This window comes from Desmodus rotundus, chromosome 12 (assembly GCF_022682495.2).
Source record: "Desmodus rotundus isolate HL8 chromosome 12, HLdesRot8A.1, whole genome shotgun sequence".
Classification (NCBI taxonomy): Eukaryota; Metazoa; Chordata; class Mammalia; order Chiroptera; family Phyllostomidae; genus Desmodus; species Desmodus rotundus.
In genome coordinates this window covers 14813842-14828477 of record NC_071398.1, presented here as the reverse complement: position 1 = coordinate 14828477, position 14636 = coordinate 14813842, and the positions used below count along the sequence as shown (strand labels likewise).

The following is a 14636-nucleotide window of genomic DNA, read 5'->3' as shown; positions in this document are numbered from 1 at the left end:
CATGTGGGACAGACACCCAACATCAAGGGCTGACAGGATTACTCAGGTGGTGAGCGCCAGCAGACCTGGGAGCCAGACCTGGCATGGGCCAGCTTTTGAGCAAGCTTACTGCCGCAGCTGGCCTTCCCTGGGCTGCCTGGCACCTAGCCACTCCGGACCACGTTACCTCTTTCACTCACATCCAGGCGGACTTACATCTTTGGGAAAATGAAAAGAAGCTCTTCCTCACAGCCCCAGATCCATGCCAACCTCCAGGTTCTATCACTGGAGTGGCAAACCTGGAGAATTAAGAGCTTGCTCAAGGTCAAAGTACAGGGCAGCAGCAGAGGTGTGGCCCCTGCCTCCCAGGGTGAGGCTGGGTCTCCTGATTCCCAGGCAGGGCTGTGGCAGAGCAACACATAGGGAGACTGCCCTTCAAGCCCCATGTCTCCTGGAGCATGTCCCATGGGGCTTCAGGGTCCGGGTGCAGTGTCCTGGTGAGGGCTCTCCAGGCGGGCCTCTGGCTCTCCGCTCAGAGGAGAGCTTCTTGGAACTTAACATGGGTGCAGCAGTAACCAGTTCTGCCCCTCCCTTTGGCACATGGGACCGCCACCTACCTGGCACCCTCCTGACTCTTGGATGGGTTGACTTCCTCATGGGATGTGAGAGATGCTTTTATTCTTCCAGCCACGGGGACGAGGTGTTCTCAAGAGCATGAGGGTAATTAAATGTGACTCCGCCACCACCTACCACCTGTCTCGGAGCAGGGAGAAGGGTGGTGAACCTGGGTCAGCCGTCCTGCTGCCTGCTGGACCTGGGGAGTGACACTCCCATTTGATCCCTGTATCTAATATGCTGGTGGCTGCCATTGGCCGCAGGTGTCAGCTGGGCCACCTCTGCAGCTCAGTCCCTTCCCCTTCTGCAAATGCCTCACCTCACCGAAAGTCCTCCAGCATGAGATAAAATGCTGGTTTAGGGACCGAGGAAGGAGAACTGACCGTCCTTTCCCTGCAGGAGCTCTGCCCTGCGCCAGCTGAAACCCAGGAACTTGCATGTGGCTGTGCCAGCAGTAGACTCCAGGTTCTTCCCAAGACTGCTGGCCCGCCGGCCTGGGGGCTTCCCATGGAGCAAAAGTTGCCCTTGGCTGCCCCACCTTCTGCTCGCTCCTGTGGCCTCCAGGGCAGCAGCTCAGGGTGTAGCACAGGGGTGTAAAACTCATTTTCACTGGGGGCCACATCAGCCTGGCGGTTGCCTTCAAAGGGCCGAATGTAATTTTAGGACTGTGTAAATGTAACTACTCCTTAACTAGGGGCGAGGAGCTTGGTGCTGCCGCTGGGTAGAAACAAGGTGCCAGACCAGGTAAAACAAGGTGGAGGGCCAGATTCAGCCTACGGGCCTTGTGTTTGCCACCTGTGGTATAGCAGGTGGTGCGGAGCTGGGCCCTAGCCTCTGACCAGGACCCTGGGGCTGCCCATAGCTCTCTGTGATCTTGCTGGTAGGTAAGGTGAGACATGGGCTTGGGGGCAAGGGTCCTGAATTTCAAGCCAGCTCTGTTCCTCCTTTGCCAGGAGATAGCAGAGTGGGGCCTATGTGTTTGCATGCCTAGGCTGCACGAGGCCCCCCACAGCCTTCACGATGGGAAGGAGAGCATGCCTGAGCCCTGGGGGACAGGAAGGGGACAGACCGTGGGGAGGGAGGGCAGGGGCATTCTGTGGATCCCTGAGTAGGACTGCCTGAGCAGCGGCCTGGGGCCAGGCACGGAGACCCCCTGACAGAGGCCGAGGGTATTAGTTGGGGAGCCCTGGGTGGGATCCTTTCTGCCGGGAGCGGTGGTCTGTGGTGGGCTGTGCTCAGTTCTCTCTGCCTAACACTGCCTCTGTTCAGGGCCTATGGCGGGTGCCCTGGGAGGCTGGTACGATAGGGACTTTCACTAGGTGACCAGCCTGGGGCCTGGGTTCAGAAAGATTCTACAAGCTGCTCCTGGTCAAACTGTGGGATAGGGTTTGAACCCAGGAGACTGTGGCTTCGGAGCCCAGGTTTTCTCTCCTTTAGCCCACTCAGCCACCCAGGGAGCTGTATCCTGAAACCAGTGATACGGGGCTGCAGAGGGGGTCTGGGGCTGTGGTGTGGACCACCTGATGGATGATGGGTGGACCCTGCACTGGCCAGGCGGAGAGGCCATGGACACCTTAGCTGGGGGCAGGGGCAGCGCCTAGGCTCTGGATGTGGAATGGTAGACAGCACCTAAGAGAGGGGAGGAAGAGCTGGCATTTGCTAGGAAGAGTTGAAACCCAGAGTGGGTTGGTATTGCATGAGGTATGCAAGGAGCCTGTGATGGGCCCCGACAGAGCCCCGGAGATGAAGAGGATGCTAAGCCTGTGCTGCCGGCCCCAGGTAAACCCAGGGTTAATGGTTTCTGTGCTGTGGCTCCCACACCGGGAGTTCCAGATGCAGCGCTCCGACCCTGCAGAGCCAGGCAGCCAGTGTCCACATCTGCTTTGGAGCTGATACGAAGAAGATATGTCACCCACCCCCAGAGCCTGGGGAGGAGACTCAGGCACAGCTCATTTGCCGAGGGAGGCAGCTCCGGCTCCATTGGGCCACTAGTCTGGCCATCTGGCCACATCTGGCCATCTGTTTGAGTTTCCCTGTTCTGAGCCCCTGGAAGCTACGGCATCAGAGCCTCTGGGGCAGAACGAGTATTGGAGCTAGAGCCCAGGTCCAGCTCCTTCAAAGCAGGGCCCTCACCTGGGTCCAGGAGAGAGGTGTGAGAGGCTCCAGAGCCCCGCCAGCCTCGCGGGGAGTGGCAGGGTGGGCGTACTGGGCTCTAGGGAGCGCGTTTGCACGTCTGGTTTCACTCAGCAGGCCACAATTCCTGAAAACCCCTGAGCTCCCCAGGAGAGTGTCGTTGAGTGACCTTTGGAAAAGCAGAAGTAAAGTCTGGGAACACGCTGTCCTCTCACACACTGATGTGGCCAGCTGGCCAGTAGGGTCCCTCCATGGGCCATGAGACCATGAGTGAGTCTAGAGCAGGGGGCGCCCCGCCTAGTATACTGTGCCAGGGGTTGCCTCCATGCCTGCTGGGCCCCTGGGGCATCGTGGGGCCAAGAGCCTCCCTTCCTGTCTCGCTGGGACCCTTGGAAAGGGGCTGCAGAGGTGGGGAGGCTAAAGAGGCCATGTGCCTTCTGCCTTTGGGAGCCCTGAGGGGCTGAAAGATCACTTTCAGGAAAAGTTTTAGAAAGTGGATGGGGCAGGCTGCCCAGCTGCCACCTCTCAAGGCCTGGCTGGGGCTGGCTGCCAAGCTCACACTCTGTGCTGCAGAGAGTGAAGATCAGGCAAGGGGTCCTCATGCCCTGCTGTTAATCAGGAGCTGGCGTGGAAACAGAGATGCCAGCTGGGGTCCAGGCTCTGCTGCTGAGGGGTCTTGGACCAGAAGACCTGGGCTGAGGAGTAGCCAGGAGATGGAGGGACAGATGGAAGCTACGGGGCCAGCTTGAATCTGGTGTGGTCCTAACCAGGAGCCCTGGGAGGAAGAGCCACGCCAGGTGGGTGCAGGGCTGCGGCCTGCCCCGGTGCCTGCACACTGCTCAGCTGGATCCTGCTGGAGCTGGGGCAGTGGGCTGTGACACAGGCAGCCTCAGGGGGACAGTGATGCCTGCCTTGGAGAAGAGGGAGGCAGGGCCTCTCTCAGCTAGGGGTGTGCCTAGGCCTAGGAAGCAGCCCCGTTTTCTGCATTTCAAGGGTTTCTCTTCAGGGCATCTTGTGGCCCTCCCTGGAGCACGTGCTGGGGGCAGAGATCACACTCAGGTTGCCCCAGGTGGAGAACAGCGCCAGTAGGGCCCGAGAGTCCAGGGCTGAGGCTGGGACAGTGCTAGGACGGAGGGCATGGGGCCTCATAGGCTGTGGGGAGGAGGCCGGGCTCTAGTTCTGGGGCCACAGGGGCCATTGGGTGACAATGACAAGTTTGAGTATTTTACTCATAATGGGGTGGAGAGTGGACTTCGGAGCAGGGAGCCAAGATGTGGGGCAGGAGGCCAGCAAAAGGGTACTGTGGCAGTGAGGAGGCTCAGGTGGTGTCAGGAAAGGGGGTTGTGGGGAAGGTCACCAGAACGTCAGGACAGACAACCTGGGAAGCAAAGGAGGTGTGGGAAGGGCATGGGTGGGGTCGGGTGCTGAGGAGCAGGCCCACAGCCCTCAGAGGAGGCTGGAGGCACTGGGAAGCTGTGTTGGTCAGCTTCCTTTGTGGAGGGGTGTAGGTCAGACTGCAGAGTGAACTTCCTGATAGCAGCAGCATCTTTTTGTAAATTTTATTTATTTATTTATTTATTTTAATATTTCTTTTTAAAAAATATTTTATTTTTAGAGAGTGGGGAAGGAAAGGAGAAAGAGAGGGAGAGAAACAGCAGTGTGTGGTTGCCTCTCATGCACCCCCTACTGGGGACCTGGCCCACAACCCAGGCATGTACCCTGACTGGGAATCGAACCAGCAGTCCTTTGGTTCACAGGCTGGCACTCAATCCACTGAGCCACACCAGCCAGGGCAGCAGTATCTACTTAGACATGAGAAATCAGCCTGAGGAAGTGTTTTGCTGTGAGAGATCCCAAGCTGACCATTCTTGGTGCCGGGCCACAGATAGGAGGATTTGGGGTAGACAGCTGGGCATGTGGGTAGACCAGAGTGGTCCCCCGAGTCTGTGCTAACCAGAACACTGCTCAGCCTCAGCCCAGGCACGTCTGGGGCTCTCTGGGGCCATCGGTGAGGCCATCAGGCTGCTGAGCGCAGAGCAGAACTAGCCCCTGCCTTTGCAGGGCCCCTGGTGTCCTCGGCTGCCCTTGGGGGCTGGGCCAGGGCTGGGTGGCCAGGTCTCCCACGAAGCTCTCAACAAGTTCCAAGCTTTTCCTCCTGTGCTCAGATCCCACCCCCCAGTCCCACCCCCCCTCCTCCTCCTTGCATCCCTCAGAGAGAGCAGGAAGCTGGGGTGGGAGGTGGCGGGGAGGTTTCTAACGGGCCTTGTCCCAGCCCTGAGGACTGTCTAAAGGGCTCGGGGCTGCCAGCCGCTGGGCCTGGGCGCCAGGTTTCTCGAATAGGGTCAGAGCTGGTTCAGAAGCCCTGTGTGGGCCAGGCTGAGGGATCCAAGTCGCCTTCCTGACTGGCAGGCTGTCCCCTTTCCCTGGGTCACAGGGAGACACGAGGCTTGGCCAGGGAAAGTGGTCTGGAATGGCCCTTTGACATCGTCCCTGGGGACTTTTAAAAATGAGTTCCTGGTAAGGAAGACTCTCAGGCCTTGGGCAGGATTCTCGGTAGAGTCTCCCGGGTTTGCTCTGACCTGACAAACGCCAGCAGAAACCACCCGGCTGTCTGCCTTCCAGCAGTGCTGGGAGCCGTGGCTTCCCCAGATGCAGCGTCAGCACAACGAAGCAGCCAAGACTCAGGGGTGTTTGCTTTAAGGCCGTGCTAGCCCCAGGGGCTGGGGGTCATGCAAAGGAGAGCCCACCCCTCGGCTTTGCCCCTCTTGGTTAAATGCACACATTCCTAGCTTCTCAAGGCACGGCTGACACCACACCAGTGATGCCAGAGGCTTGTGCACTGAGTCGTGATGGGCGAGGCCTCTGTCAGGGGAACAGTGAGTATCTCGGCTGCCTCCAAGGTCACGCCCTCTCTCACCTCTCTGCCACCGGCCCGCTCTTCTGGGACTAAAGTCTGCTGGGACTAAAGTCTATATTTGAAGGGCCCGTCCTTGGCCAAGGTCTGTGGGGGAATGTGGTCAAGGATGTGAAGGGAAGAGACCAGAGTTGGGGGTGGACAGAACCCACGAGGCCTGACTCACATCTCAGCCCCTCTACACCTGACCTTGGACTCCGGTCAGCTTTTGTTTCTTCTGCTTTCTGTTGCGTTGGTCTATGAAATGGTCATGTCTGGAAGATCCAGGTCGGACTGCTTCTGGCAGGGGCCGAGCGCTCACCAGGGGCCCGTCTGCTTCCAGTTAGAGTGGTCTTGCCTTCCTCTTATGCTGGGGTGCTGACTCCCACCTGCCAGTGCCGGGTATGGGACGGGAGTCGGGGGGCTGGAGCGGGGAGAGGGTAACTGGCAGTGGGGAGGTTGTTGAGTGAGCGAGGGGAGAAGAGTGGACAGAAGGTTTGGGTCCCACACTAGGCTTCCAGCTGCTGTCTGCTCCACAGCCTCCCCTAGTGGGGATTTGAGCGCCTGCTGTGCCGGACCCAGAACCCTCGCCCACTCCCCCCCCCCCAAGGATCACAACGTTTATTGATAGATAAAAGAATATAAAATCAGGGCATTAACATGACTTGATGAATTAATTAGACTTAATACTATAAAAAGGGGAACCAATTCATATTCTCACCATTCGTTTCATACCCACAAAAGCCAGTTCAAGGGCATTACCAATCTCTCAAAACTGATCAGTTTTGTGCAGATAAACCGTGTTTCTTTTCAGAGGACGTGTGCCCTCGCCCAGTGTCAAGAATATTAACATCGAGCACAGAACGCGCATCACTAGGGGTAGAAGTACAGGCGATACACTGTTATACTGACAACCGTCAGTCACAGTTAAGAATTTCTCTGTAACAACCAAGTGGAGAATCCGATATTGCAACTACTGCAGTATTACTGAGCAGAGCACCTTCTCCCTGCCACGCGAGGGAGACTGTGGTGAGGATGAGCACAAGCAGAGCTGGGGCGGGGACTCACGGCAGATGGCCTGGGGTGAGGACACTTGAGTGTGCACGTCTTTGGGGCAGACAGGCGGCAGGGTCAGTGCGGCGGAGCAGGAGGCTGTGGGCCTCTCCCTGTCCCGCCTTGCCTTCGGTTCTGTTCCCCTTCAGGTTGGCCACGGGAGAAAAGTAGGTGTGACGGTAGTCACGGGGGAGCGGCAGGTGGTAAAGGCCTCCTGCAGGCTTCGCGAGTTTAAGGCCCACTCTGTGTGTGACTTGAGAGCTGCCTGCCACCTGGGTGTCGCCCAGAGGTGTAGGTGGAAGGGGTCTACCCCCTGCGGCATGCATACTCCTCCCTCCCCTCCTCCCTCATTCTCTCCCATCTCTCCTTTAGCACCCCTGATTCCAGGCTGGGAGCATTCTTCTCTTGATGGGGTACAGAAAGAGAGGCATCACAGGCGTCCCCTAAACTTGTGGATGCATTTTGTGTCCCGCTCCTCCTTCCTCTAAGCAGCCCAGGGTAGCATGGGCTCCCAGGCTCACGGACGCACAGGAAGGCCTTGGTCAGGGGGGTCTCGGAAGTGTTCCTCTGCCCTGTCGTCCTCTGGGTCACTTCCCCAGAGGATGGGGGGCATGCCGTCCCCTGCAGTGGAAGCTAGCCCCAGCTGTCGGGCCTTTGTGCTTGCATGCATGCACACCTGGTCCCTTCTCACCTGCTGTCCTTGGTACGCCCTCGCTACCACAGCGTTCCCGTTTCAGAATCGGGAGTGACCCTTCTGCTGTCTTTACGGAGCATCCAAATGCACCAGATCCGCTCTGTTTTATATTCTAAGATGCCTCAGTGACCAAAAGTCCTTGCTCTTGTGGCGCTTATATGTCCTGTGCGAGCTGGGGTACGTGTGACAGAGAAAAGTGGCACAAGCGAAGGCTGAGGGGCTGCAGGAGAGGCCTCTGCAGAGGGTGTGAGGGGCGGCGAGATCGCCACTCTCCAGGCAGGGGGCAGGGGAGGGCCCTGAGGTGAGGGTGTACAGACGGTTGGCGTGGTCTGCTACATGTTTTAAGATCACGCTGGGCATGTGTGGAGAACAGACCGGGGCAGTGAGAAGCAAGGGCAAAAGCCGGGGGACCGCTAGGTCGTTGCCATGATCTCCCAGGTCTCACCTGTCCTGCCTCTGTCCTTTCCTCCCTTTTCCTTCACACCTGTCCCTACGAGCACAGGAGAGTCTGTAAGATTGGCTTGTCTGCCCCCAGCCACTCCTAGGGCCAGGTCAGCCCTTTCTCCCAGCCTCCTCTCCCTCACACGTATGCCCTATAGGCCACTTGCCCTACCCCGCCCTCCTGGCTGTTCATCCGTGTGTTTTCCTGTCCCTGCCCCCTTCAGTGGCCCGGCCTGGAGTGCCCGCTCATCCTCTCAGTCCTGTTTTGGTGCCTTCTCCACTCTAGTCCCAGGGCTTGCGGCTTCTCCTTTATTTCATAGGTATTACGTTTGCCTGGAGGTCTGTTGGATTGCTCTGCTAGCCCTGGAAGGCAGGGCTGTGTCTTACTCTGTTCCAGGTTAGGGTCATGCTAGAGCCCACCGCGCAGAGAGGCTTCAAAGGCTTATGAATGGCACCTTCAGTTGGGGTTTCCCAGGCCTTGTCATTTGGAGGAACAATGGCTCTGCTTGTGCTTCAACTCTGCACTGTACTTGGAAAGTATACTGGCTCGTGGCCCAAAGGTCTGGGGCACCTCCAGGGCCTTGGCTGACTGCTTTGGAGTAGGCTCAGAGCCAGCAGGGAGGTGGAAGTGGAGACAGGAAGTTAAGGTAGCAGCAGAACACAACTCCAGGGAAGAAGCTGGGCCCCAGAATCGGGGTGGGGGTGGGACCTGGAGGCCCTGGGGAGACTCAGCCTGGCCAGCCCTCACACCCCCCACCCTTGGGTTTCAGACCTGAAGCTGCACCTGCAGAGCACGGACTACGGCAACTTCCTGGCCAACGAGGCGTCGCCACTGACAGTGTCCGTCATTGATGACCGGCTCAAGGAGAAGATGGTGGTGGAGTTCCGCCACATGAGGAACCACGCGTATGAGCCACTCGCCAGCTTCCTGGATTTCATCACGTGAGTGTGCCCCATGGTGCTGCACCCCATCCCCATCTGGGCAGCACAGCTGTACCTGGTGGGCCTGGCCCAGCATGGGCTTAGGCTGGCTTCCTGTAGAGTCCTCCCGGATTCTATGGCTGGCCTGGTCGTTCAGTCACCTGGACCTCCAGGCCACCACTCGTAGACTGGGGTCACCAGCACTGCACTGCTGGCTAGGAGTCTGGTGGGCAGGCAAGCGTCCCGGGTTATAGCGCTGCATCCTGGGGTTACAGGGATTGGGGTGCAGAAACCAGGGGTGATGGAAGCCCTTTCTCACTCACCTTCCAGCTCCCACAGTGAACACTCACTGGGCCTTCAACTTCCAGGTCAGGGCCAGGGGTCAGAGGATGGGCAGAGCTCTGAAGAGCCAGGTTCTTGAGATGGACCGTTTAGACTTTCTGGCCCTGGTCCTGTCTGGGCTGAGGCCCATTCCCCAGCTCTGACCATGGCCCCCGCGTTTCAGGGAGAGGGGGTGGTGGGGTTGGGGAGCGGGAGGGGCTGAACACGTTGCTGCCTTTCCAAGTCCTGGCCGGCCCCCATGCTTACGACTCTTGGCTGCCCAGTTTCCCCTTTGTCTAACCCCGGGGTGCAGCCCTGCCTCTACGAAGCCCTGGAGATGCTGACAGAGGAAAGGGTTTGGGACCTGCAGGCTAGGGGATGGCACTTGGACAGAGCAACTTCTGCTTGCCAGGTGTACCTATGGAAACGGGGGGCTAGAGAGAGCCACCTTTGCGGTGGGGGCTGAGGAGCCATGAGCCCGGGCCTGGTGGACAAAGGTGGCCCCTGTCCAGGTAGCTGCCTCACACAGTGGCGAGCAGAGGCGTGGCCAGTGGCTGGCTAGTATCAGTGGCCTCTGAGTTGGTGGAATCTGAGTGCGTATTCTGGGTACCACCTGCCTGATTGCAGTGTCCCTACACTCCCCCTGGAGATTTAACGTACCTGTCCTGCTTGTCCCCTGCCAAGACAGGGCTAGATTTCCTGCTGTCTGGCCTGATACCCCTACCCCTACCCATGAGGAGCAGCTACTTTCTTAAGAGCAGCTATAAGGGCACCATCCTCACGTGAGGGTCATAGGCTGCTACACCCAAAGGACTCAGGGAATCTGCCCAGGCTGGGAAGCAGGCTCTCTCCTGGCCACGGGCTTTCTTCCCAGGGGCCTCCCTGCTGTCCTGGCTGGGCCCATAATCACTGCCTTGGCCCCGGTCAAAGTACAGCTAACATGGTCCTACTGGAGCCAGAGGCCAGCGGTGAGGTGTGCCTTGTGCTGCCGCGTTGGGGAGTCACACCATAGGACCCTGCCTGTCAATCAACCCCTAGCCCGGGCCTGTGTATCCCTTGCCTCAAGGCCGGAGCTGAGGACACACAAGGAAACAGTGTGTTTATTGCCAGAGCCTGGCCTTCACCTTGTTTGCACAAGATTCCTTCAGTTCCTGAATGTTCTGGTCTTTCCATCTGGGCCGGCCAGAGGAGGCCTGACCCAACCCCATGCCAATGGTCAGAGGGCAGATGTCCCCCATCCCGCTTGGCCACCTGCCTGGGCAGCTTGTCTCGGTGCCCTCAGAGGCTTGGTCTCAGCCCGCCAGGCCATGAAACCGGAGAGAGCTCTGAGCGTGACTGAGGCCGCACAGCCGCCAGCTCTTTGCTGGAGGTTGGCTGCAAGCACCAAGTACGCTGAACGCAGCCAAGCGCTGTCCTGTGGCAGGCTGTCACCTCCCGCCCCGTCCATTCACGGGCGATCGTGGCTTACAGACTCCCCATCCCTACTCCTGCCCTCACCCGGGAAGAGCTCGGCAGCCACGTGTCAGTCCGTCTGAGCCTGTGGCTGCTCGGTCCATGACCTCGTCATCCGGTGGCTCGCTCCTCTGCTGTCCACTTCAGCCGCCCCCAGTGATGGCTGCCCCAGGCCATCTTGCCACCTGGAACTGCTCCACCCTAGAAATCGCTGAGTCAGGCGCCCCCTCTCTACCCACAGCCTGCAGGCCCTCCAGCCCACTCTTGGTCCCTTGTGGGACGCAGGTTCCGGACTCAGCAGGATGCGGGGCCTTGCTTCCTCCCCTGCTGCCTCTCTGTCTTCATTCTCCTCCCTCCCCAGCTGAGGTTCCCTGGTCCATCATTCGAGCGCTCTTCTGCCAACATCCGCAGCTCTCTTGGCCGCCCATCTCATGGTCCCGCCTGGCTGGCAGCCCCCCAGCCCTGGAGGAATCCCAGCAGCCTCCAGCTTGGAGGCGCCCTCCCCCATCTCCGCTGCTGGGAGCAAAGCTGGAGAAACCGGCAGCGCTGGGCGGGTGATCCCTGATGCCAGGCATGCACGCAGACCAGCTCAATTGGCCTTGGCTTGTCCCTGCCCAGTCAGCTGCTTGCTTTTCCTACTCAGCACCCTGTAGCCTCCCTTCAAAGGTGGGAAGACCACCTCCCTGTCTTAAACGCCATCCCTCTCCCATCCCCCAGTCCCCCAACTGTCTCTCTGGGCTGATGGCCCACCTCCTGCTCCCCAGAGACGACAGAGGCCAGTCTGCCTTCCAGCACTGCATCTGTACCTCCAACGCCAATCCAGGGGCAGAGGCGCCCTCCTCCTCTTTTGGGTCCCACTGCCAATGTCCACCATCCCCTCACCCCATTCCTTGGACCCTGAGTGGCCACCCATCTGCACGGCTGTCTGTGCAGCCACCTTCCCATCCAGATTCTTCCCATCAGCATCTAGAAAACCTCAAATCTCACACCATTAAAAACCCATCTCTTGGGGCCTAAACTTAGACATGCACTGTCTGTTCTCTCATCTTCCCCACCCTTCCAGTCTCCAGTCAGCTCCCACAGTCCCGTCATTCCACCACAAGGCCCTGGCTAAAGTCACCACTGACTTGCATGTGGCCACGGTCTCCAGGTCTAATCAGGAGCCACCCCTCTCTCACCCCCGCTCCGGCAGTCTCCTTCCTCCCAGGGTGTCTCTCTGACTTAACTCCCACCTCCCTGGCTGCTCTTCTCCACTCCACCACCTCCACCTCCTCCTGTCTGGCTCAACCCAGAATGAGGAGGGGTACTGCAGAAAGGGGCTTACTAGGGCCTAGGATCTCCCCAGCCCGGAGACTCAGAAGTGGCTTCTCTGAGGAAGTGGCTACGTGGTTGAGGGGAGAGTATTTAAAGGAGGAACTAGGGGAGCAGAGTTTTGGACTGAAGGAGCCACACACCCAATGCGAGCAGCTGGACCATGGAGCCCCTGTGCCCTAGAGAGATGAGTGCAGTCCCCCCGGTGGTGGAAGTGTCCACTGGAGGCTCCATCCTGGGTGTGAAGACTTGAAGGACGATGCCCTTGTCCTTCCATGCTGGCCCAGCTGGGGCAGAGGTTGGGACCACCACAGAGATCAGCCCTCAGCTCCATCCCTCAGGGTCTCTTTGTTGCCTTCAGAGCTGCCCCAGAGTGGCCGGAATAGGCTTCTGCAGGAGGCAGGGGGCTCCTTGTCACCGAATGTGTGCAAGCAGAAGCCGATCAAGACTTTCTCTGCCTTCCTGTAGTTAGAGACAGTGTCCAGTGGTTTTGTAGATTCCCACCCAGCCTTCAGCCACCACAGATGACCAATATCAGCTCTGGGCCAGGCCCGGTGCCGGGAGGGAGGGAGGGAGATGTGTGGATGCAGTGGTGTGGGGGCTGGTTGTGGTGTCGGTAGCTCCTGGAGAGCCTGTGAGCAGCTGCCACAGGTAGAGCCTGGGGCCACAGGAGGCTTCCCAGCGTCAAGAGGACTCCAGGATCAGGGGGGGTTAGAGAGGCCACTGGGGAGAGTGGGTGGCCAGAGCAGAGACAGCTGCCAGGTGTGGGGCAGACAGACCCTAAGCGAGAGAGGCCCCCCGAAGGAGACTATTATCAGTCATATGGTCTTGAGATGATTCAGCTCAGTCTCATGCAGTAACACGTAATATGTCAGGGATGTCACTGTACCAAGGGCTTATTCCAGGCCCAGCCACTGTCTTGCAGTGTGACTTGGGATAGAGCCTCTAACAGGGTTTTTTTGCTTTGGAGAAGGTCTTGATCTGGGCCATTCCTTGATGGTTTCCCACGTGAAGGTAGGCCCCGGGAGGGAAGTTGGGAGTGTTGCTTGTGGGAGAAGTGAGTCTGGTCTCTGGGAATTCCCGGGTGGGCCCCAGAGACCTTTGTTCTCACATGAGTGAGCCTCCCCGAAGGGGGCCATTCCTGGTGTGCAGTGCCTGCCTGCACCCCAGGCACGCACTGGCAGAGCCTGGGCATGGTGACCATCTTTCTCCTGGCCCAGGGGCCTCCGTGCCACCAGCCTGGAGTGGGCAGCTGGAAGGAAGCTTTGTTTCGGGACAATAGCCTCAAGCGCCCAACGGGCCTGGTAGCACACTCGCCCTTCTCCCCAGGGCACGCTACTCCAACCTGGGGCCCCACCCAGCCTTCAGCCACCACAAATGACCGATATCAGCTCTGGGCCAGGCCCAGTGCCAGGAGGCAATGCACCTGCTTTCCGGGATATGTTCTCCCGTGTCCGGCCCTCCAGCCCTTGCTGTCCACAAGTCATGTTTCCGTGTTGACGCAGGGTCTCTATGGGTTAGGGCTCTAGACCTGCTGTGGTTTCTGGGTCCTGGGCTGGACCTGGTTCCCGCCTTGTGGGGAAGCCAGTAGCCACAGTTTTCCTGAGCCTGGGAAGAGCACACAGGAGCCCTTCAAGGCCCCAAAGGCTCAGGTCATGTGGGAGGACCCAGCTACGCCTCTGGGGTTGGGGCAGGATTTTAGTGAGAGGGTCAAGGCCTCACTAGTTCTGCTGTGGGCCACGCTATAGTCATCCTGATTGCAGAAGGGAAACAGGCTTGAAAGTTGGTATGCTGAGACTGTAGCTTCCACCCTGGGCAGGGTCCTGAAGGACTCAGGTGTGACCAAGCACAGATACTGTTACTAGCACTTCCTGCTGGGAAGATGTGAATGGACAGACCGGCAGGGGTACCTACTCATCATGACCTCACCAGTGCCAGGCTGGCCCCCAGGGGGATGGATGGTGAGAATGTAGGAGCTGAGGTGCTCCAGAAGGTGGCGCCAAAGGGCACAGCAGAAGGACAGGGCTTGGTTAGGGGACTCTGAAGTGTCTTCCTGAACTCCAACCTGAGATTTCTGTGGGCCCAAGCTGAATCTACCAGGCACAGGGCGAGGGAGAGCCTTTGGGCAGAGGAATACAGATTGCTGCACTCCCACCCCACGGGGGCCTCTTTGGCCTGGCGGCAGCCGCCTGTCCACTCCCCAGCTGTCTTCCTCTGGAGGGAGACACCGACCAGCTGGACCCTCAATCTCTCCTCTGAGGCCAAACGAGGGGAAGACGGTGGAGTGCCTTTTTGAGGGCTGGGGAGCAGCTGCCGAAGCCAGGCGAGGAGGAGGAGGATTTCCCTGCCTGCCGAAGTCCTTGGGAGAGAAGCAGGCAGTTGGGCCAGCATCGTCTCTGCCAGGCCTGTCCTGCCTTCCTTCTCCCAGGAAGGGAGATTCTGGCTCTCACTGGGCAAGGGAGAAAGCCGGGGCCGCCTGCTGCAGCAACCTTGTAGTTGACCCAAGGGGAGGAAGTGCTGGACCTGGCACAGGATCATTCGGGGCCTGCCTAGCCTGGGTTGGAAGGGGGCCTTGGAACGGCTTGGGGGTATGTGATCACAAGTGACCCGTACATGGCTTAGCATTTTCTTTGGTACCCAACTAGGTCTTCTAGCAGGAGAGGCTGGGGGCAGCCAGGGGATACTACCACTGGCCCCCACGTCTGCTGTCAGGGCTGAAAAGTGAGTCATAACTGGCCTGCTCCACATCACTGGAGGGATAACAGCAAGGCCAGACGGCAGAGTCTTCCCACAGGGCTCTCCTCTGAGGTGGGGCCAGGACCC

At 59.0% G+C, this 14636-nt stretch overlaps 1 protein-coding gene across 2 annotated transcripts in view; it reads left to right on the top strand.

Annotated features, from left to right (window-relative positions):
- The window catches only part of ATP6V0D1 (ATPase H+ transporting V0 subunit d1), a 38268-nt gene that overhangs the window by 14994 nt on the left and 8638 nt on the right, over positions 1-14636 (top strand). For both annotated transcript variants that reach the window (XM_024556207.4, XM_053915231.1), the window contains exon 2: positions 8579-8750. In XM_024556207.4, the coding sequence (XP_024411975.1) occupies positions 8579-8750 (172 nt within the window). The remainder of the gene's footprint in view (positions 1-8578; positions 8751-14636) is intronic.